At 38.8% G+C, this 24,866-nt stretch overlaps 1 protein-coding gene across 3 annotated transcripts in view; it reads right to left on the bottom strand.

Annotated features, from left to right (window-relative positions):
• Nucleotides 1–24,866, bottom strand: part of LOC128825557 (uncharacterized) — an 87,776-nt gene that overhangs the window by 10,233 nt on the left and 52,677 nt on the right. For all 3 annotated transcript variants that reach the window (XM_054008159.1, XM_054008158.1, XM_054008156.1), the window contains exons 19-26: nucleotides 24,059–24,152; nucleotides 22,151–22,295; nucleotides 18,306–18,510; nucleotides 15,485–15,663; nucleotides 14,541–14,706; nucleotides 12,256–12,417; nucleotides 11,087–11,250; nucleotides 6,163–6,344 (exon numbers count right to left, since the gene is read on the bottom strand). In XM_054008159.1, coding sequence (XP_053864134.1) covers nucleotides 6,163–6,344; nucleotides 11,087–11,250; nucleotides 12,256–12,417; nucleotides 14,541–14,706; nucleotides 15,485–15,663; nucleotides 18,306–18,510; nucleotides 22,151–22,295; nucleotides 24,059–24,152 — 1,297 coding nt within the window. The remainder of the gene's footprint in view (nucleotides 1–6,162; nucleotides 6,345–11,086; nucleotides 11,251–12,255; nucleotides 12,418–14,540; nucleotides 14,707–15,484; nucleotides 15,664–18,305; nucleotides 18,511–22,150; nucleotides 22,296–24,058; nucleotides 24,153–24,866) is intronic.

Below are 24,866 nucleotides of genomic sequence, written 5' to 3'. Positions count from 1 at the left end.
GTAATTAAGGAGCAGTGATAGACTCCAAAATGGAATCCCATCCACTCTTCACCCAGAAAAATGATAGATGCTGTGACATTAACTAACAACAATGGGAGGATACACAGTGCTTCAAAAGGTTTGTGGAAAACACACACGGGGAGGGGAAGTGTTACATGATAGATCTCTGGGAAAGATAAAGCTCTGCATCTCAACACCAGCCTGTGTTACAGTATGGCAGTAAAAGAAACAGTTAAGGTTTTATAAATTTGAAATATATAAAATATGATGTTTGTAAATTAATTTAGGTGATCCACTTATGGCTGTGGGTTTAGAGGGTTCCTAATCAGGCTCTGGAAGCTGAGAGCAAAGACCTTAGCACTTAGTCTTTGTAAAGGCTTTCTACATAATGAATAGAAGCAGTGGCAATGCTAATAGAAGGGCAGGGGGTGACTGGCCCCCTGGCCACCTTTAGGTGTACATATTGCACCTTTTCAAGCCAATAGGTATAATGGACCCGTCACCCCCTCCCAGCTCCACTCCTGCTCAAAACCTGGCTTTGCTACCGAATGGAAAACAATCATAGAATCATATAAATGTAGGAGTGTAAGGGACCTCGAGATTTCATCCAGTCCAATCCCCTGCACTGAGGCAGGACTAAGTGTTATCTAGACCAACCCCGACAGGTGTTTGTCCACAGGGCCGGCTCTAGGCACCAGCAAACCAAGCATGTGCTTGGGGCAGCAAATTTTCAGGGGCAGCATTCCGACTATCGGGTTTTTTTGTTTTTTTTTCTTAGGGTGACAAAAGTCTAGAGCCAGCACTGCCAGCAGTAGCAGAGGGGGAGGAGCGCCCTGGGACCACTGCGGTTCGTGTCGGGGAGCAGCACCCACACCTTGTGACTGGGTTGAGCGGGCTCCAAGCGTGGGACACTCGGGCTGGGGACCACCGCGCAGGGCACATGGAGCTGCCTGCAGGTGCCACAGGGCGGCCGCCCCCCAGCACCGCAGCCGGGGCTGGGCGAAGTGGCCCGAGCCACCCAGGGACTGCGGCAGGGCGACCAGGAGCAGCAGCAGCAGCGGGGCCATAGTGGGGACCGGTGCCCGGGACGCTGCCATGCGGGGCGTGCGTCCCACTCTCCAAGGCTCCGCTCCCTCTGGGGCTACCCTGCGCCAGCTCCTCAGTCCCCTGCTGGGGCAGTCCCCCAGCTCTGCCCTCCCGAGTCCTGGCCGGTCCTGGAGGAGGGAGCCCTGGCTGGAGGGACCTGGGCTGAGGAACAGCCCGGTCCGGGACCCCCGCTGCTTACCCCAACCCTGCCAACGCTGGACCGGCTGGAGGTGAGGGGGGAGCGGGCAGAGTCAGCACTGGTGTGGGGGGGAGCCCAGGGCTGGGGAGGCAGGGGTCTGTGTGGGGGAGCCCAAGGCTAGGGTGGGGGGCAGCCAAAAATTTTTTTGCTTGGGGCGGCAAAAAACCTAGATGCACAAGCTCAAACATTAGATACTTACCAAATTAATTTTTATTGTTGAGCACAAAACATCTGTGGCATATAGCTCTTAGCAGTCCCATAACCATACATTTCCTTTCATCTAAGCGGCAAAAAACCTAGAGCCGGCCCTGTTTGTCCAATCTGTTCTTAAAAACCACCAATGATGGGGATTCTGCAACCTCCTTTGGAAGCCCATTGCAAGGCTTAAGTACCCATATAGTAAGAAAGTTTTTCCTAATGTCTAACCTAAATCTCCCTCGCTGCAATTTAAGCCCATTGCTTCTTGTCCTGTCCTCACTGGCCAATGAGAACAATTTATTACCTTCCTCTTTATAACAACCTTTCACATACTTGAAGACTGTTATCATGTCACCCCTAAGACTTCTCTTCTCCAGAGTAAACAAACCCAATGTTTTCAATCTTTCCTCACAGTCATGTTTTCTAGACCTTTAATCATTTTTGTTGCTTTCTTCTTGACTTTCTCCAATTTGTCCACATCTTTCCCGAGACGTGGTACCGAGAACTGGACTCAACACTCCATTTGAGGCCTTATCAGTGTTATCATGTTTTACTTATAATACTCCCGCTAATACATCCCAGAATGATATCTGCTTTATCAATATTTCATTGACGACTCATATGTAGTTTGTGATCCACTCTAACCCTCAGATCCTTTTCTGCAGTATTCCTTCTTAGGTAGTCATTGCCAATTTTGTATTTGTGCTATTGATTATTCCTTCCTAAGGGTAGTACTTTGCATTTGCCCTTATTGAATTTCATCCTATTTATTTCAGATCATTTCTCCAGTTTGTCAAGGTAATTTTGAATTCTAATCCAGTCTTTGAAACTGCATGCAACCTCTCTGAGACTGGCATCATCTGCAAACTTTATAAGTGTACTCTCTATGCCATTATTCAAATAATTTATGAAGATATTGAATAGAACTGGACCCAGAACAGATCTCTGCAGGACCCCACTTGATATGCCCTTCCAGCTAGACTGTAAGCCATTGATGACCACTCTCTGGAGTATGGTTTTCCAACCAGTTATTAGGCCCTGACGACTTGAAGACATCTAACTTGTCTAAGTAATTCTTAATGTGTTCTTTCCCTATTTTAGCCTCAGATCCTACTCCATTTACACTGATGTTCACTACATTAGTTGTCTGATCATTGCTAACCTTTTTGGTGAAAACTGTAACAAAAGAGGCATTTAACACTTTGGCCATTGCTGAATGACAACAGCCATTTCCAAAGCGCCTGCTTTTTAATTCCCGGGGTTATATAGTCTCTCCAAATGAAACAAGCAACTGATTTAACTTTCTAATATTAAATCTCCAGATAGCATGCTATTCATACAGTTTATGCAGATGTCTTTACCCTCTGGAAAACCAAAGTTTAAGAAAAATTGCTTTTATCTTTGTGGAACATTTTAAGTCTCAAGCTCACTACATTAAAAAATCTAACTCTATTACCTTGTATTTGACATTTTGTTACTAGATTGGTAATAGGAAATTACCAAATAAAATTGGTATTTTACTTGGTAATTTTCTTCTGTGGTTCTTGGCTAATATGAAAGACGGTGATCATCAAATTTATTCAAGTTTTCCTGTCAACAACATCATTAACCAAATCCCTCAATTTCAAAGTAAATAAAAGCATCTGGGTTTCTAGCACAGCAAGACTGACTTGCATATTTAAGCCTCATATATAGATGAATTTCCACTGGACCAGATTTGCATATTAATGAAGGACTAATTGCTCTTTGCAGTCAATTTTATGCAAATTAATTTACTACTCTTTGTACATGTTTCATAATGTTTGGAAAGATCCAAAAAAATCCAAAACTTAATGAAAAAGCACAAATATTTGACAACCAAAAGAAAGAAAGAAAATCACAATTACAACAGACAGCTTTATATTAAAGTTTTATATAATTAATCTTATATATTGTTGGTTTATTTTAACTTTATCCCACAAAGAAACACACAATTCATAGGATAACTTCAGCCTTCCTCCCTGCCTTTCTTTTCAGCCCCTCAAAATGTAACAGCTTGTGACTACCCATTACAACACCTTGCTTCTAGCTGGAAGGATGATGAACCAACTCTAATGCTGAGTTTAACACACACAAAAATTGGTTTGGAAGTGGTGGTGGTTTTAACCTGCTAAACAGAAATGTCTTTCCTCTCTACCTGTTTCTTGCTACAGGCCCGTTACAATACAAGAATCCAATCTATGACCTTGAAGAATCCAACAGCATATTTTAGATGCAGATTCCTCTCCAAGAAAAATGAGAATAAATACTGAACAAACATAAAAGGAATAAAGCTAGGTATTGAAGTATTATGCATTATCAAGATGAATACCTAGCTTCATATCCTCATTCAGTTTCTCACTTTTCAAGATGAAATACAATATGTTGGGGGATGAAGGGAGCCACACAGGGAAAAAGAAAATAACTGTTGAGTAGGGAAAGCTAAAATAGTGAAAGAGATAGAGGAATAGTATGAGGCAAAGGCAAAGAAAATATATAAAGACTAGAGTAGAAGAGGAATGGAAATGGAGACTGAGTTTGAAGGAGGGCAACATTCAGTGTGTGCATACAGAGATAGGTTGAAAGAGGAAAGTGAAGAGCTAGAAGCAGAGCTCAAGGTGAGAAAAAGAAATAAAAAGACAAAAAATACAGAAAGTCCCAAAAAACTAGAAGAACAAAACAAAGAAAGCAAGAAATAAAGTGGGAATAGGAAACAGGGTAGAAGACACTTTAAAAAGACAGCGATAAGACAAAGACTATACATGTCTTGTTTTTAATTCTGAAAATGGGGAGAGCAGTAGGAAGGGAATGGGGGGAGAAGAACATGTACTTGTATTCATACACATCCTGCCACCAGTGATGATGTCCCTATCTTAGTTGTAAAGACTAATCACCTTAACATTTGTACACATCATAAAATCGCCTAAAGTTTTTAGTTTTAATATGCAGAGGACTAGGATCAGAACTAAAACTTTGCTTGACTACAATCTTTCATTTGCACAAACACCACAATTCTCTCTCTCTCTCTCTCTCTCTCACACACACACACACACACACACACACACACACACACACACACACACACACACACACTTTGTTCAGGATGTACACAGAAGTAAATAATTTTTATATGAAAAATGCAAAACCTTATGGCATCAGTTCAAGATAACAAACTTGAGCCATTTCAAGAAATGGGTAAGTATTCAAAAGGAGTAGTTTAGGGGATCCCATAACCTTGTTTGCCTCAGGCAAACACTACGGTTGCAATTGTGTTTTGTACTATACTCTCTCAAATTTTTCTGTTTCATCTGGGAAGTACCGTAATTCTTTCACCAGATGACCGTTAGGAATAGACATTGGATATAAAGCAGTGGCATTTTGAGCTCCAAACAGTAGCAGCCAGATCAATAAAGTACCTCTTCTGCTCTCTCAATAACTTGCTTATTGCTCAAAAGTGGATGTTTTGATCATCTGTACAGATACCCAGTAGTCTTCCTACCAGAAACAGAGTAGGGGTTCATGCTTTCCTGAAACCTATAAGCTGCTCTACAACTTACTAAAGATATTTTCGCTTCTGTAACAAAGGTAGTCTGAATATACAGAATGGTTGGTTATGCACACCAAACACATAAAAAATTCAATTATGAGGAATTATTTTAAGAGAGCCTTCTACGAAGCTTTTGGGTCTATACAAATGTCATTCACTGCAAAGTTACAGAATACACATTCATACTTTAAAATCTCATTATTCAGCATTGGTTGAAGTGTTCCAAAGAGGATATGGACATGCTGTGCTCTACACAACTCTCACTCTGAAATACTATTCAAATGGATCTCAAGGTTAGGGTCTCCTGCAGTTAGCTCATATATTACCATCTTAATTTAGAAAGGGGCAGATTCACTAGACAATGTGACTTTGGAATTAATCAATGTAATCTCAGTTTTAAAATCTACATCTAGTTATTAATGTTTTCTTATCACAGAAGTCCAACATTCTGCAATTTTAATATTTTTAAAAATCCATTAATTTAGATATTTAGGATGTTTTCTGTCAGTGGATAGAAGTGCTAACAAACAATATAACCATCTCACTGAAAATCTGAAGAGTTTAAGTTGAAACGTAAGCTTCATGAGAGGCTAATGGAGAGCAGGAATTCTACAATGCCATTGCAGAAACAAAAAAGAACCAAATCAATGATTTCTCTGTGGGAACTTTAATTCCTCCAGAGGTTGTGAAATTTCTCCCTTCTTCAGCAACAACATAAATTAATAAAGTTAAGTGGGTTTGGGTTTACCAAGGTCAGTGCTGGAATGGCAACTCAGAACACCCAGTGAGATAATATTACTCTCATTTTGCAAATAGAGAACTCAGGCATAAAGAGTATATGACTTGCCCAAGGCCCCACAAGCAGACTGTGGCAGAGCTGGGCATTGAATCCATATCTCCAGAGTCCTATTCTAGTGCCTCAACCACAAGATCATCTTTCTTCCCTCACAAAACATTTGTGTGAAGTTCTCAAGCATGAAAAAACACCCTATCTGCAGTTCTTGTCACCATTAATTTCTGAAGATGTTTGCAGGTCCAACGAAACTATGTTAAACTTTAGACTATTGGCATATACTTCATAATGATAAATAGCAGTACATATTTTTCACTTTACCTGTCAAAGAGTGGAACAGCAGTCCAGCCTAACTGTGATTGTGTATTAAGCTCCAGGATCTGACCAGGGTGAGAGATTACTTTTCCTGGTCTCTGTCCACTTGGATCCGGAACATAAATAGCATTCAGGCCAAATATTTGAATTAAAAGCACACTATGATCATCGAGATAAGGGTGTAACACCTAGAACAAAATACAGAACTTTTAAGAGAGAGGCCTAATTTAAAAAAAAAACAAAAAAAATGAATCAAAGAAAACTAAAGGTAGAATAAAACAATATGAAAAGGAGAAATGTCTCAAGATGTTCCACCCAAAAAGATTACACTTCACTGAATTCTTCTTTAGAGGTCTGGGTGTCTGCTTCTAACCACTGAGTAAAGTTAACATGACCAGATTTAATTAGCTATTTGACAGTACAATTTAGGTGCATCCATTACCAGTGATGGATGTCACAGGAGGAAAACTGAATCCAAAAAGAAAAATATATTTTTGCCAACCAAACACACAATTGGAAAAACCATGGGGAGCTGATAGCACATGAATATTCTTCTGTAAAGATGCATAAACATTGGTACAGAATGTATATGGGAAATGTTATCTAGTGTCTACTGAAAACTCTTTCTGCATTGTTAATAAAACAAATTTACTGAACAACAACAAAAAAAGCACCCTCCAAAACTTACATGCCACAAATGTGACTATTTCTCAACACTGTGCTTTGAATTAATGGATGAAATCATCCAGGTTGTCACTTTAAACTTGCAATTGGACAGTGAGAAATTACTAATTCTTGACAACCAAAACAGCTAAAAGATGCCTCCTCACCACTTCATGAAATCACCACGGCTTAGCTAACTCCTGTGAGGCAACTTATTGAGATTTTGCCCCTTAACTTGAAAGATAGTTCTCAGCAGTTAAGTGTACGTTAATAGGTATTTCTCTGCAGAACAGATGTTTTTAAGTTTCATGGGTATCATAAATATTAAGATCTGTGCAGTGTTTTTTAGAAAAGAGTTCTCAATTGTTAACACTCAATGTAACACTGAACTAGGGGAATTTGATCCTATAGGGAGGTTTAGAATATATAAAGAAGTTGGAGGGAGGTTTTTCATGTTTTGGTTTAGCTAACTGTTTGTAGTAAAACACAGTATTGTTCTAATTCTGAAATATGCTGCTAATCATGATGTGAAAGGTTATTACTATAGCCATAAAATCTGTTCCTGAAGGCCAGTTTTATTTTTTCCCCCCAGTAAAGTGAAAGTTCAAATGCCCTTTAAAATAAGCAATTCAGTACAAACCACTGCATCCACTATTGATTTATTTTATTCATAAAGTAATAATTTACTGGTAAAATTCAGGCAATTTAATTAGAAGTTTAATGAACTTAAATAAATCAAAAGGACAATGAAAGCAAATATAGCATGATTAAACCACAATAATTTGTGAGAAAAAGGCACACAACTTTCAATTCCATTTTACTCCAAACCATATATTGAACAAAAACAGGCTTTTGAATTGTTTAAAAGAAAGCTGTATCCATTTTGCTCTTTGCGATGTCTGGGAGTCCATAAGGGAAGGTGAATTATCATTTAACTAAACTGTATTTGAAAGTAAAGTTTTTGATTCATAGCTCCATTTTTGAGCCTTCTCCTGGCATTGCCAGCAGTCTCAGAATGCAATGCCAGAGACTGTAACTCAGTTTTATTGTTAAACTAATTTTAAAGAAAAACTCTGCTGTTTAATATTTAAAATGTATGATTATTCCTTTAACTCAATGCCCAGAGACAGTGAAAACAATGAGTTTCAGCTGTACTGGTTGGTCTAGATTGTAGAGAATCTGCACAGGAGCACATCACAACTGCTGTGTACTGTAGAAGCAATTTCCACTGCAAATCTCTAAAGGGAGGAAATGTACGTCTCTCCCACAAACCTGGGAGAGGCCAGTGGGTACATGCATATAGTGGATCCATGGAATTCAAATCCCAGTAAATGGTGGACAAACTATATCCATTACCCCTGTTCAGTACTTAACAGCAGTTGGTCTTGGTATGGGTATATGCTGGTGCCTTGGTCCTGAAACACAGACAAAAGGATTACTTTCCTCAGTCCTGTTGTGTTACAGTGCAGATTCAAGCAAAGAAAACCTTTCTAACCAGCCCTTTGCTCACTTGGCAACTAGACACTAGAGAGATGGGTGCACAATAACTGCTTTGACAGATTTCTGAGGATTAGGCCTGTAATTTTGAAACAAATATTCCATTTGTGAAAAATCAATATTTAGCTCCAGTTGGGGGGAGAAGGGGGCAGATTCCATTAAAAACTGGATCTCGGGAATCTAATGTAAATTGTAATTGCTACTGTTAATTTGTGCCAGTCATGTTAGGAGACTTTAGGAATATGAAGATATTTCCTTATTACTAGAGTAGATATACTAGACTGCTATATGTAAGAAGGAAGAATTCCGAACTGTAGCAGAGAAAATCCTCATACATTTGAGGAAAAGAGGAGCCAAATTATGACATTTTTCTCTACTTAGAATGCAAACCTTTTGTTGTATTTACTCAAGGTGGATACAATGTCCACACATGCCGAAGTAAAGAGAATGTAAAATGGGCTAAATGATGTTTCTGAAATCCATTGGAGCATTGGAGTGGTGTGAACAGTGGCTGCGGAGAAAGGCATTATGCCTGTGTAAGCCATAATGCCTCCAGGCACAAAGGAGGAAACATATTTAGCCAGGGCCGGCTCCAGGCACCAGCTTAACAAGCAGGTGCTTGGGGCGGCCCAGGGAGAGGGGCGGCACCTGCGGCAATTCTAGGAGCGAAGGACCTGCCGCTGAACTGCCGCCGCCAATCGTGGCTTTTTTGGGGGAGGGGCAGAAATGCTGGAGCCGGCCCTGTATTTAGCAACAGCACTTGCTATATGGACTTCTTTAAAAGGTGCAGCATGTGGTGTCAATAGCACTAGTTGGACCGCCAATTCTTTTGCTCATGCAGCACAAACAGCTGCATTATGGGTATGTAACATTTGGGTGCTCTTGGAAGGGAGAAAGGGTTTCTGTGCACATCCTCCCTCCCCCTACAAGTCAACCACACAGGAGCAGTAATAATTTCATTCTCTATTTTCTAATGGGTTAACTGTTGGGTTACAGAAATTAAATGATATCAATCATATTGATTTATTGCATTCAATTATTTTCTTATATTGTAAATATATATTACATACAAAAAACTACATGAAAAGAACATTAAGATTGCAAGCCAAGAACTCAAAAGTTAGGAACTGCCTGTACAAACTTAATTTGATCACCTTGTGCATATTAATTATGAGACAGCCTTTAATTACATGCTCACATACTATTTTTTCCCACAGAACCTCCTGACCATTTAGTGCACAGGATGTGCCTACTCTGACAAGGAATCAGGTTTGAGTAGTGAAGGAGACAGTTGGGTGTAGGACCCTTGTCTCATTTGTTGCAGAAGTTGGAAGGTGTGTAGAAAACGAGGCAGGGGATTACAGGAAGAGATACGATAGCCACATGGTTAACGCACTTGAGTGCTGTCCTGGATAAATGTATTCTATCCATTCCTCTGCCACAGAATTCCTATGTGATAGTAGGCAGGTCACTTAAACCAAACTTATCAACAATTGGTCACTAACTGTGTGTTCCTTATTTTCTGGGTGCCCAACTTGAGACTGGGGCTGGAATGAAGAGAAAGTCCCTCTTTGCCCCTGTAGGCCAGGGATGGCACATGCATAGTCCAGTCATATGCACAATCTGGTCAGAAATAAGAGATATGAAGGGGTGGAGCATGCTCAATGAGGATGGAATCTTCTGAGATTTTAGCTGCTAAACTCTAAGTCTCTATTGAGCAGGTGCACACTGAGAAATCAGGGTCTTACAATGGGAAGTGTCTGGCAACCTTAACAATAGGCCATGCTAGCAGCCCCGTCTATAATGTTATTAAAAACTCCATAAAATGAACAGAAACATTAATAATTAGTGTGTTAACTGCTGTTGAGCACAAATCGCACATTGATTTGTAGCTACAGAGTAGTGGAAAGAGCACTCACTTTTAGAAACAAGGCCTTACTTAGAGTATAAAATTTATTTTGATAATAAAGAACATATATGTCCTAATGCAAATGGAGACAGATCTAATTAATCAAGCCCCTGGGGAACTGGTCACTAGGTGAAAATAAGACTGCTTTATCTTTCCCTGTACCATGGTGGCCACCACCCAAGCAACCACTCCTGGCCAGGGGTGCGTCTGCAGTGCCATGCTCTGTTTTCCCCTTCTTCAGGTCTCCTTAAACTCCACACAATCACTCTCATTCAAAGCACAACCCTGCCTGGGGTCAGGTTTCTTTATTTACAAAGTTCCAAGAAGAAATATTCACAGAACAAATCTTCCACCCAGCTTTAAGCAGTGAACAGCCCCTCCTCGCTGAGGTGCTGTTTCACTTGGGTCTTCTCCTCCAGACCCAATACCCTTCTTCAGGGACCACTGCAGGAGACCTTCTCTCCCTGCAGCTTCTCTCCACAGTTCCTCTTCTAGCTTTTTCTTCACTGAGCGCCCTCTGATCCTTTAGAGTCCCCTTAATTGGTTTAACTGGGAGCACACCTGTTCTGGCACAGGGGAGCTGGACCTATTTTTAATCACAGGTGCCAGTCATCGTGTGACATTCCTTATGAATATTATATACTAATTGCTCAATCAAATTTCAAGTGCCAGATAACAGCTGGCATAGAAGCTGAACCATACCTATAAAGTTTGGGTTTATCAGCTCAGCTATTACCCTTAGACCTCACAGAAGTTTGTTTTTTCATTATTTAAAAAAAGAAAAATATCTGTAAATATCCTTCTCTCTCCTGATATAGGCCATTCGTGGGGAGCAAATGCAAAGAGGCAGTTATTACATACCACAGATGGATCCGTCCACCGTGGTGAGCTCTGTAGACTTGTAAAGTCAAGTTGGCTTGTTAGAAATTTTTCTTCTCCTGCCCATTGTTGAGGTAACTCAGGCAAATGCATGCTTGTAGCTCCCTTAAGGACTCTGGCTAACACATTTACATAATATCCACCAGCTGCATAAAAAAATAGGCAGCACAGAAGATTAATTTGTACATATTTATGACTAGGCATCTAAAATACCAAGAAGTACAACTATATTGCTATTTATCACTTTTACATTAAGTCAGATAGATTGTCAATGAGACAACCTGGTCTTTTCGGGGCAAATCCTGTCCACTTAGCAAAGTCCAAATATTAAGGTGGGATGTTGAGGAATACAGTGGAGGTTGAGAGGAAGGACTGGTGCTTCCTCGGGCAGTTGGGAGAAATGGCCAATGGATCAATAAAACTGCAGATTCATTGGTCCCATCAAAAGAGAAAAACCCTGCCTGCTGGGAACCTGGCAGCCCCCGTGGAGCGCAACTCTGTCACATGCTGATGGGGCAGGTTCTCTGTGCTGGTTTCCAGAATCCACCCAATGGAGCAGAATCACCTGATTCCCTAGGGCTACTGAGGGCTGGTAGGATTTGTCCCTTAATGCTCAGGTGCATGGATTTTATGTTCCTCATCTGTGAAAATCATTGTTGATGGGAATAGGAACTCCCAAAATCATAACTACACCTCTACCTTGATAGAACGCTGTTTTCGGGAGCCAAAAACTCTTACCGTGTTATAGGTGAATTCGTATTCAGCCCCGCCCCCCCCGGAGCACTGCTTTACCGCGTTATAGCCGAATTCGTATTATATCGGGTCGCATTATATCGAGGTAGAGGTGTATTTTTAAAACACAAATGACATTTCTCTCTCTCTCCAATCATACTGTTAATTAGCCACACTATTTTATTTTACTTTAGTATTTACTTTATTTTATTACTATACATTGTTCAGAGGTACTTGCAATAAAGACATTTCACAAACTACCTGTGCAAACTTACAAAACTGCAAAAAAATCACAAGCACATTTACAATCATGGGGAATTTTGGTCATAGTGAAAAGTTTTGTTGTGTTTTGTTTTAAATAGTATTGCTTATTAAAATAAATAAAATACAAATAATAATCTCTGAGTATTTGTAATCACCTTTAAGTCCAAAGGCTTGTTTGACCTTTATCCGGATGCCTACTTCCTGCCGATAGCGAACTGCGTGATGTATATTGATATATTTTGGAAAGTGTTCTGGTCGTGAATGTCTTTTTTCATCCAACCTTTCCACATACCAGGCTTCCAAATGATCAAGTGTAACTGCAGAAACAAACACTGACATCTTATATATAATTTGGCAATTGATGAAATGCCTTTTTTGATAATATCTTTTGAACAAAAATTGCCCAATTCTGCATTTTGATGCTTAAATCAGCACTTACACATCCAAAATAACAATTTTAAACATTTAAGTTCCACACCATGTATCCAAATATAAAGCAAAAGGTATGTCTAGACTGTAGGCTTCACATGTGTCATCTGATGCATTTTTGCCCATACCTCCCTATTATCCACACTCCAATCATCTAATTCAGTGATACTCATACTGAGGTTCGGGAGCTGCAAGTGGCTCTTTAATTTGTCTCCTGCAACTCTCTGCAGCACATGATATTAAAACACTGTGTGATTTAATTATTAATCAGTCTAAGTTATCAACCAATCAGGATAGTTCTACTATGTTATTAACCAATTATAGAATACTAGGTCAGTCATTTTGCTGTGAGACTAATAGAAGAATAAGACATTAGGTGCATCAGTGATGATGGGGCACTTTCTTGTGTCTGTACCAAACCTGTAAGCCAGAGTGTCTTGAGACCACTCCATGCCTTTTAGCCTCACAGATGTTGCACAGGGCATAGCAGGCCACAATCATACAGATGGCACTGGCCACAATGGCATCCACATGATTTTGTAGGCACCACCACCTTGCCTTCAGGCTGCCAAATGCACACTCCATCACCATCCTGCAACTACTAAAAGTGTGACAAACTTCTTTGCCAGACCCTCTGAGGTCAGAATATGGTTTGATGAACCATAGCAGGAATGGACAGATCTCTCAAAATAAGAGTGGGCATCAACACCCAACTGATGATAATGTTATGAGGAGGAAATAAGGTCACTTCTTCTCTAAGCAGGTAAACGCCAGATGATCTCATCAATCTGGCACCATGCACCTTGACATACTTCCTACGCTGGTGTTTCTGAATCTGCCTCAGGTTGATCAAGGCCTGTGGAAACTGGGAGTAGTACCTTTTCGGCTGACATACTCATTGGCTCCTGCTGGTGGGCAAAGGGGTTTGGGGATCCTACTCTCTGCAAGAGAGCTATTATTTCAGGTACATTTCTTATGTCTGTCACCTGTGGGTAAACCACAGAGTTAAGGGCCTCACAAACTTCCACTGCCACTGTTGGTCATCTCAGGTCTGCATGACATGGTGGTCCCACCATGCTGTGCTAGCTGTCCTGTACCAGTCTATACATGAAAAATATGCAACAACTGCAGAATTCAACAGTCCGTTGAGTCTGCCATGAATGAACCCCACACTGAGTCCTGCCACCTTTTGCATCTCAGACAGTGCTCCTGAAATGCCATCCAGTGTCTCAACACTGGGTCTGGAGCATGTCTCTGCAGACTGGACTCTCGGGGAGGTGCTTGTGCTTGGCCAAGCTCACATGCATTCAAACTAGGACACAGGTACATGCTGAAGTGTATACATAGCCCGAGAGACTTAAATTAGGAACTCTTAGGCTATGTCTAAACTATGGATCTTACAGTGGCACAGCTCATGAACGGTGGTAGCTATGTTGGGGGGAGAGCGTCTTCCGCTGACATAGCGCTGTCCACACTAGCACTTTTGTCGGAGAAACTTGTCGGTCAGGGGAGTGTTTTTTTCACACCCATGACTGACAAAAATTTTGCCAACAAAAGTGCTAGTGTAGACAAAGACTTACTGTTTTAATGGATAGATGTTAAATTAAGATTAAATGTAAGTGTGACATTAATCAAAGTAGGATTATTTTAAATTCTACCTTGCCCATGCAGCCCTTAGGTAGTGCCCATGAATAATAATACTTCCACATGAAACTACTATTGTTGAGTGCTTCCTAAGCAATTAAGAACAATAAATTGATTAGCTACAAATACACATATTACTCAGTAAAAACAGCATGCCAAATCTGCTCTCAGAAACCCATGTGCATCTCCCTTTAGGATTGGATTCATGGGAGATGCATGTGAGGGTCTGAGGACAGATTTGGCTCAGTGTTAATAAATGATAAAGAGAGGTTAGCTATATAAGTAATCATATTGTATTATGGTTTGTAAAACAAATAATAGCAGGAAGAGCATTTGTGAATTAGGTAGCAATAATTTGTTTTCGTACCTTTGCTTTGTTCTTTGTTAATTAAATGTATCGCCATGTCTTGTACAAGTTTTGGGAAGCTGTTGTCCTTTTGAAAGCTGGATATAACCTCTAGCTCTGAATTATTGGGCTTAGCATCATTTGAGAAGTAATATCCCATCAAGTAGCTTGGTGCAGGCACTGAAAACTGTAAAAACACTGTCAAACTACAGGGTTCTGGTGTAAGCTATTGGGATGACTCAGGAGAAATTAAACAGCTGCAATCAGCAATGATATCTCAACAGTAGCAAATCTTTGTCCGCATAAATAAAAATAAATTTACTATAAGCAAAACCATACACAGCAAAGATTCTCGATTTTGGAATTCACCCAGCTCTCAGCACTTGGATGTAGAGCCCTGCCTTCCCAGAATCTCCTTTTTCCATCTCTCACAAACCCCTCTAACAGCCCCTCCCCTGAGCATCTATGAAAATTGAGGGGAAGGTGAAGATGGAGTTAGTCCCTTGTGTATTTGGTACCTGTTAGTGAACTTACACTCTGTCACATCTAGGTACAGTACACTTCAGTCCCAAAGACTGTGATTTCAAGCAATTATGCAACTCCTTTGCCTACAGTAGGATGTAAAGGCACGATTTTAGCATGTGGTAATAAAAATATTTTAAAAGTCTATTGTAGACAAGGCCCAGTGCTTCTGACACATGCTTTTCTGGTCAAGTTAAAGACTAGGGCACCTCTAAGGCTCCTCCTTCGGATTTAACTCAACTAATTTAGCAAATGTTTAAAAGGCTGTGCCTGGTCTACATTGGACTTTTAAAATGTATTCATTAGTGCACATTAGCCAACAGGAGTTAACATCACACCTTTACATTCTGATCTATATAAAGCATATAGGACTGATTTCCACAGTGCAGCATGCATTTCAAGCAGATAGAGTAACTATTATGGCTGAAACTCTATTTACTTGCCTGAGTGTGTGGTAACAATCGAAGTAGTATAGTGCAGCAGGGAATGGCTGGATACGGATTTAATGCAGATGGTGTAAAAGCTGCTGGTTCCTTCGTTGGCATCCCTCCTCTCAGTCTTAATTGAAATCCTCCTACGTTTAGCTTCCCATCATCATTAAACACACGTATCACAGAGTTTCCTATAAACATAAAGCAAAGGAAAAACTACAGAGAACTAGGGATCACTAAAGATTTTACAGTGCATTTGTTTGTTTTGAGTGTGTGATTTTTCTCTTAAACGTTTCCAATATTTTCCTTAACAACTGAATGGATGAAGACTAGGTTCATGGAGAAACTACACAAGTGCCGCATTTAGAAATACCCTGATTATCCAAAAGCGGGGTTGACTTTTCATAGGATGTTGTAAAAGATGGCTCCGACAAGGCCAGGTCTCAGGATCTCTATCACTTCTTTCATGTATAAAAGCTTCTGTGACTCCTTTACCCCCTACTTATCTCCTGTGCCTCCATGTCATATGCTATCTTCCCCTACTTACAGAGGCAGTAACTGCAGGAACTCTCCTGCATTTTTAATATTATAAATGTTTAGAAAATACCTAGATTTGTTTTGTTGTTATTTGTGTTCCTTTAATTGTTAGGTCTGAATACATTTTCTTCTTTCACTAAAATATGTAAATAATTAGGGCAAAAACAATGAACGTAGTTTATGCATTGTAATGCATAAATTCTGTAGACAGGATTTTATATGGCCAGATGCTGCTGCCCTGACTCACTGTGAGTAGTACTATACTCAAGAAGATCCTTATCAAATTGCTGTTTAATTTAAAACAAAAAAAAGATCTGTCTTCCCCGCCCCCAAAGTGATCTACAAAATATATATTGTTTTATGTCATCTTTTGGCCAATGCGGTAGAGAAAATAAAAAATATGTCACTATCTTCTCAGATAGTCTCTGTCTCATTTTTCATAGTTATGGCATTCAGATGGAGGATCCTGTCTATATGTACAAGTGGAGAATGTAAGAATATAATTTCTAAAGCACAAATGTAATTAAAACAGAGTTAAGGCAGAAAGGGTGTTTTGATAGGGTCTAACATGCAAAACCAATGGTAGACTTTCTTTACAAAACTTCCATATATTTAAATTAAAAAGTTAGAATGCCTGGAAGTGAAAAGTTAATGTTGATGTTCACACATATTCTTCCAAATTATCAGTAATTGAAGATTATACTATAGTTGGGAACTAACTGTATCCACATGAATCTATTTTATTCTATCAGGCTTGCAATGTGAAACTAACTTCAATCTTATGCAACTATTACTTCTCCAAAATGAATGTTAGGAATAAGAAAAGCCTAACTAACCAAACTTGCCTGATCATTTTTGGTTATTACTCCTTTTCCTCCATTTTCAGCATATCCCTCAATTCTCTCCCTTTTCAGAAGCAAATCTAGATGTCCCTAACTAATATTTTTTATCACAGTTGCCATCTCTTTCCTGATAAGTTACTTTGTATATAATTTACTTCTTGTGAGGAACAGTTCTGCCTGACTTCTCAGTTTAGAACAGAATAAACTCTGATTTTCCGAAACACTTTTCATATCCAAGTTATCCCACAATGCTCTGCAGAATAATGAGTTAGATCATGGCAATATAAGGTGTGTGTAAAGCCAACCTGGCAGCCATTATGTGTTCCGAATAACTGACATACTGTCATGAACATTAGAATCAGCTTTAATGAGAGATATAATTGTTGATCAAGATACAAGGGTTATTTCCTATGCTTGAAAATTAAAAATTCATGAGATCTTTAACTTCCGTCTGAACAGCCACCATAAACAGGCACTAAGAATCTTAGTTTAATATCCAGTTAAACTTCTACTTTCAACATCTTTAGATTGCTACTTAGCTTTTAAAAGTCTCAAAATGTCCATCAGCTCTGGTGATCCCTATCCTAACTTTCCATATTTCTAACAAGTCACTTCAATGACTCCTTTTTTTATTGATTAAAATGAGCCCAACTCCCTTTACCTTTCCACCTAATTGCAAGACTTGGTATCATATTTCTTACCTTTGCCGCATCCTTTCCAAATGAACAACACTGGTTTTGTGCCTCGTCTTACACAGGTTTTCCAGATGGAAATATAAGAAGTGCCTAAAGCAGCAGCAGTAGTGTCTTTTGTTTTGTATTTTGTCCATCTGCTAATACAGAGCCAAATACTGATATCTCTTTCCTAAGTCCTCTCAAGTCAATGGAACTACTTGTGTGATTAAGGTGAGCTGGATTTATCCAATAACCTAGCATCTTTTTCCCCTTTTTTTACTGCTGTTGTACACTGCTCTGATAGTTTTGATTATTTTTCTCACAACACATTCCAAATCCTTCTCCTGATCAGTAAACTGGAAGGCTATTCCCTTGAACATAATTCCCTGGTCTAGTTCCTTGTTTATTTGTCTAAATTAAACTATAGTTGCCATATGCTGGCCCAATCGCATAAATGATCCATTCTTTTGAATCCAGTTGCAAAGTATAGACTAGAAGTATTTCTATAAACAGTGGTTTAATTCCATTTCAGTATAAAATATTTGTCTGTACTAATTTTCAATGCTTTATAAAAAGTGTGTGTTACTTTATTCTCAGGCTTCTGCTAGTAGTGATCCTCACAGTCCCTAGGAGGTGCATTTCAACAGTTTGCATGTGCTATAAAATAAAGTTCTGTGCTCTATCTTTGAGAAGACACAAACATCAGAAGGTATGGTGAGGAGCAAAGAGAAATGACAGAGGAAAGAAAGAGGGCTAGGTAATTCTACTTGCTTAATATACCTATTATAACAAGGTCTCCAGAATCTACATCCACTGTATAAACTTGAAGAAGAACACATGTCTTGATATCCATTACTTTTGGATCATCTCCATTTAAGACCATTCGGTACTGGAATTCTGGATTTCGAGATGAACTATTAGGAAGCGGAAATGCCATAATATCAGGCAAGCTATTCAGCCCTGAATTCTTGATTTGCCCTGTTACCTAGGAGGAAAAAGTTAATTTTCAATGTGCTTTATTAATTATTATTACTTAATTTTGTTTGATGTACTTTTGGACATAGACAATTAATTTGGAAATATTGTAGCATACTAAAATAATACCCAAAGAAACTTCTAAACAATCTTTTTGGAAACCTACATTGCAGGTCTTTGGTCCTAATTTTTAAATCACAAAGCCAAATTCTTCCTTATTAGGGCTGTCAAGCGATTAAAAAAATTAATTGCATTGCTAAACAATAATAGAATACCATTTATTTAAATATTTGTGGATGTTTTCTACATTTTCAAATATATTGACTTCAATTACAACACAGAATACAAAGTGTACAGTGCTCAGTTTATATTTATTTTTTATTACAAATATTTGCACTGTAAAAAAAAAAAGAAATACTATTTTTCAATTCCCTTATTGCAAGTAGTGCAAACTGTAGTGCAATCTCTTTATCATGAAAGTTGAATTTACAAATGTAGAATTATGTAAAAAAAAAAAAACTGCATTCAAAAATAAAACAATGTAAAACTTTGGAGCCTATAAGTTCACTCACTCCTACTTCAGACAATCCGTCAGGCAAATTTGGTTACAATTTGCAGGAGATAATGCTGCCTGCTTCTTGTTTGCAATATCACCTGAAAGTGAGACTAGAGGTTCACATGGCACTGTTATAGCCAACATCACACGATATTTATGTGCCAAATGCCCTAAAGATTCATATATCCCTTCATACTTCAACCACCATTCCAGAGGACATGCATCCATGCTGACGACAGGTTCTGCTCGATAACGATCCAAAGCAGTGCAGACCGACGCATGTTAATTTTCATCATCTGAGTCAGATGCCACCAGCAGAAGGTTGATTTTCTTTTTTGGCGGTTTGGGTTCTGCAGTTTCCGCCTAAGAGTGTTGCTCTTCTAAGACTTCTGAAAGCATGCTCCACACCTCGTCCCTCTCAGATTTTGGAAGGCACTTCAGATTCTTAAACCTTGGGTCGAGTGCAGTAGCTATCTTTAGAAATCTCACATTGGTACCTTCTTTGCATTTTGTCAAATCTGCAGTGAAAATGTTCTTAAAACGAACAACATGTGCTGGATCATCATCTGAGAGACTGCTATAACATGAAATATAAGGCAGAATGCTGGTAAAACAGAAAGAAACATGCAATTCTCCCCCAAAGAGTTCAGTCACAAATTTAATTAACGCATTATTTTTTAACGAGCGTCATCAGCATGGAAGCATGTCCTCTGGAATGGTAGCTGAAGCATGAAGAAGCACATGAATCTTTAGCGCATCTGGCACGTAAATATCTTGCAACACCATCTAAAACAGTGCCATGCAAACACCTGTTCTCACTTTCAGGCGACACTGAAATTAAGAAGAGGGTAGCATTATGTCCCGTAAATGTAAACAAACTTGTTTCTCTTAGTGATTGCCTGAAGAAGAAGTAGGACTGAGTGGACTTGTAGGCTCTAAAGTTTTAATTGTTTTGTTTTTGAATGCAGTTATGTAACAACAACAAAATCTACATTTGTAAGTTGCACTTTCATGATAAAGAGATCACACTACAGTACTTGTATGAGGTGAACTGAAAAATACTATTTCTTTTATTTATCACGTTTATAGTGCAAATATTTTTAATAAAAAATATAAAGTGAGCAGTGTACACTTTGTATTTTGCGTTGTAATTGAAAGCGATATATTTGAAAATGTAGAAAAACATCCAAAAATATTTAATAAATTTCAATTGGTTTTCTATTGTTTAACAGTGCGATTAAAACTACGATTAATCAAGATTAATTTTTTTTAGTTAATCATGAGTTAACTATGATTAATCAACAGCCCTATTCCTTATATAAGTTTGCAACTTCCATTTACTTGAACAGGCATTTTGCATGCAACTCTGAGGGCAGATTTTGACTTTGAAACCTTTATTTCAGAAAAATCCTATTCACTGCAATTCTCCAGAGTAATTAACATAATACTGTACAATACATGAGCCCGAGGAGTGTGACATGTTGAAGGTATGCTCAAGACCTAAAAAGGGCAGAGAATAAAGTAAAAGGGACTGATCTGATGTAAGTGAGCAAGTCATATCATTTCAAGAGTCCAGAACTTAATAAAGTTTAAAACAAGAGAAGTTCAAGGATTATGCAAGCATTACTACAAAACAGACAACCCAACCTCTCTCTGGCCTTGGCATTTTTCTCTAGGATATGTCCTTGAAAGATTTCTTCACTGTATTATGCGCAAAGTCTTTCCATCAACCTCAGCCATGTGTTTCTTTGTGTTTTACTTACTTTTTAAAATAGCTCAGACATATTTATTAAGGCCATGCTTTTGTATTTGTGTCAGAACACAAATAGGGCTGAATGGGGTCAATTTTTATTAGTCCTGAAAATGACTTGGATCCAAACAGAATACTTTCTGCCTGGGGGGAAACTATGTGATGACTGATTTGGCAGCCCTAATAAGCCTGGTACAGTAAGTCTTTGAGATCTGGAATCAAATTCTTTTTAACTTCACCAGTAATAAAAAAATAAATTTTAGAGGACTTATGAATCACCTTTGCCTAGATTTCCTAGTTAGATCCCATCAGATCCCATAGTGTCCATCTAACTAGTCTGGTGACTGCTTGAAGGGAGTTTACAACAACTCAGACAAGGCATTAACTGAAACCTAATCCAAACACTTGTTGTATAACTAAAAGGTAATGAATAGAGATAATTTACTGAGCCAAGATCTTATTGAAGTTTTTAACTAATTAACATAACTACCTCAACTGTAAGGCAAGATATTGTTCTTTCTGGGGACAGTATGCACTACACAGATTATCGGATTTTCACCAATTTTATTACAGATTTCCAAATTTGGGGCCCAATCCTGTGAAACTGTTCTCATATGCGTCTTACGAAGTGGGTATTCACCCACGAAAGCTTATGCTCCAATACATCTGTTAGTCTTAAAGGTGCCACAGGACTCTCTATTGCTTTTTACAGATCCAGACTAAGACGGCTACCCCTCTGATACTTGTTCTCACATGAACAGTCCTTACTTCAGGAGTGCTGCTAGTGAAGTCAATGTAACAAAGCATGAGGAACAACAGCCAGTAGCAGCAGCAATGGGACAAGGAGAGGCCCAGACAGGGTCCTTTGACTCCATTGTACAGAGGCCCTATGTTCTATGTAATCCAATTTAAGAAAAGTTAGACTCACCCCATTATATAAATTGTTTATAAAAATAAGGAAAGTTGGAGACAGAAATATTGGTACCAACTGGATTGTTTAAGTTACAAGTACTATGATAAGAAGTCTTTAAGACTCCTGGTAAAGTCAGTGGTTCACATAAAAAGCTGAAAGATTCTAGGGAATGGTAGGAAATGTTTATAGTGTAAATCACCAAAATGTGTTTCCATTGGTCAACTGTAATGGGATGAGGTTGCCATCTCTTGTATATTGTTTATTCAGGGGTCACTGGAAGAGACAGTGGGAAAGCCAAAAAGGTGGACTGGAAGAAGCAAACTTCATCATCATAGCTGCCGCTGCCCCTATTGTCTCCCGGGGTCTTATTAAATATCATGAATATCTATACATCAATAAAAACGTGAAACCACAGTAGTACCAAAGCTTACCTTTGTTATTGTTGCATTATCAGGGATATAATGGAGTGCATCTATATATAGATCCAATGGACAGTTTAATGATGTAGGACTTGGTAATATGGTAGAGGAATTATATGGAATCCAAGGTACATAGAGAAAGTCAGATTCTTGAAGCCTGACAAATATGAACAAACAGAGGACTTTATACTAGACCATTATTAACAATAAAATGTTATATTTTCTTAAGGTAAATTATCAACTAAAAGGTATTATATTTCTATTACAACAGTCCTGGGTCTCACTTCTGGTTTATGTCTTATGCTCCTAAAAGCCTATGATTCAGGGTTTCAGCTGGCCACAGGGGCCAGGAAGGGATCCCCCCAAAATGTATTCTGGATTGTTTTTTCCTGTCTTCTTCCTCTGAAGCATTAGAGGTGGCCATGGCTGGAGATGGGACTTTAGACTAGGAGGGCCAGGGCTCTGAGGTGGTACTAAGCATTCTCTCGCTCAGGTGCTTGGCTGACTGGTTGTTGCTCACATGCTCAGGGTCTAACTGACTGCCATATGTCGGGTCAGAAAGGAATTTTCCCCCAGCTCAGATTGGCACAGATTAAGGGTTTTCCCCCCTGCAGTGTGCGGGGTGTGTGTCACTTGCTAGCATTATCTGAGTATATCTCAATCAATCATTTCCCTGCCCTTGCAAGGGCCTCAAGCATTGGTCTTCTCACTCCCTCCACTCTTTGAATTGTGGCACATAATAGTTTATTCTGCTGTGGGCTCTAATACTTTGGTTTAATTTCGGTTGTTGATTTAACATGTGGTGTTGTTGTCCTGTGGTATACAGGAGGTCAGACTAGATGACGGTTAGTTTCTTCTGGTCTTAAACTCTATGACTCTGAGATCTGGCATTTAAACTAGACAAAAAATCCCGCCCCCGACCCCCCGTTTTTAACATAACACATAAAACCATCTTCAGGAACTTCTTGATACATTCAGAACCCTCTGCTCCCTTTCCCCCAAAATACTGAAAACTGGGGAGGCAGCTCCAATATTGTTTTGTGTTAACTGAATTATGATAACAGACTGTCAAGACACTGATTCAGATTCTTGGGTGGCTTTCTTCACTATTTTATTGAAATGGTCTATTTCTTAGTGTATTATATTATTTTTATGTTACTAATTTTATAATTTACAGAACCTTTCGCCGATATATTTTTTTCTTGTAACTATCTAAAAAGCACATATACAACACAGCCAACTCTCTAGTGACTAATTTTTTTTGTCAGTTATCTCTTTCATTTGGCCAGTTTACTTGCAGATTTATGATCCGCTGACTTTCACAGTTTGAAAATTAATACTAAATCAATATTTGTATACATTTATTATGGTTTTACTGTAAATTATTTTGCAATACATTGTTTGGCAGAGGTTGTGCAAAACTGTATTGTATATAAATGAAAACATTAACCAAGCTGAAGGCATAAAATCAGTTAAACACCCTAATACCGCAGCTTTAGAGTGAGAAAGTGTGTAGCATTTTTATGTAGCATATGGGAAAACTGCAGCATGGGAGTGTGAACATTAATTCTGCAGCTGTACTAAATCTACTGTGTCAGCCTCTGTCTACAAGCAAACCAGATTTACAGAAGTAAATTTTTACTGCAGCACTGAATGCTGAAAATGGATAACTTGGTAAAGTTAAAAAGAGAGAGACTTATTTTAAAAGGAATAGACAAGGATTAGATGTATCTGTAGAATAATCATAGGCAAATAATTCTATATGTAGAAAATTATTTGAACTATTTAATGTTCTTCCCAAATTTTTAACTTTAAGCAATTGTTGCAATCATATTTCAGCACAATGTCAATTATGCAACAATAATTATATCAGGATCCAAACATAAAAATATTTCTGTTGAACATAATTTCAGTGTTTACCTTTTTCTTCTCATTTGGCTGTTTCTCTGTCTATGTCTTTCCTTGGATGTATCATAAACAGTTAACTGGATACTTGAATGACCCCGGGCCAAGTCTGTAGATATAATTGATTTGTCTATTGTTGTTATATTTTCCAGTACATTTAAAAAATAGCACACTTGTATACCCACACAGGAAGAAATATACTCAAAAGGTCAAATGCTGTTAAACTGTTATATCACTTAGGCAAATTTAATGTAATAGCACATTGAAAAATCAATTAAGAAAATTAAACAACCCCCCCTCCCCCGACTCTAAAGTGCTGAACTGGCTCCCCTTGTGCTGGCCCCCTTGAAGGCTGCACAGAAATCACTCTGCAGGTCCTCTGTGTCAAGAACCACAAAGAGGCGTTATTAGGTATGACCTGGGGTCCGTGGTCTGGACAACAAGTATATTATCATCTAAACCCTGACCTGGAAATGGCCTTTATGTCAGCTCCAGCGCAGACTATCCCTGATCTTAGTTCAGGCTGTATGATTGGGGGTAGCCTTGGCCAAAACACAGAAAATGTAAATGCTGCTTTGGCACCGTATATATATCTGGCTGTTTTGGAGATCCATTATAGTTGTTTCAATACACCAGCCAGAATATGACCCACTGATTTTTAAATTCAATACAAAATAAAAATGAAAATAATTATTTTGGTGCTTTGCCTATATCTTTCCCCTTTTCTTGTTCTGTTGCTCTTTCCTTTTTTCTATTGGTTTATCCTTTTAGTCTACATTTCTTGTGGCTATTCTGTTCCCTGACACTGTACAACTTCCTGGTT

This window comes from Malaclemys terrapin, chromosome 18, assembly GCF_027887155.1.
Source record: "Malaclemys terrapin pileata isolate rMalTer1 chromosome 18, rMalTer1.hap1, whole genome shotgun sequence".
Taxonomy (NCBI): Eukaryota; Metazoa; Chordata; order Testudines; family Emydidae; genus Malaclemys; species Malaclemys terrapin.
Note: the sequence above shows the minus strand (reverse complement) of the source record. Positions and strands in the feature narration are given on the sequence as shown.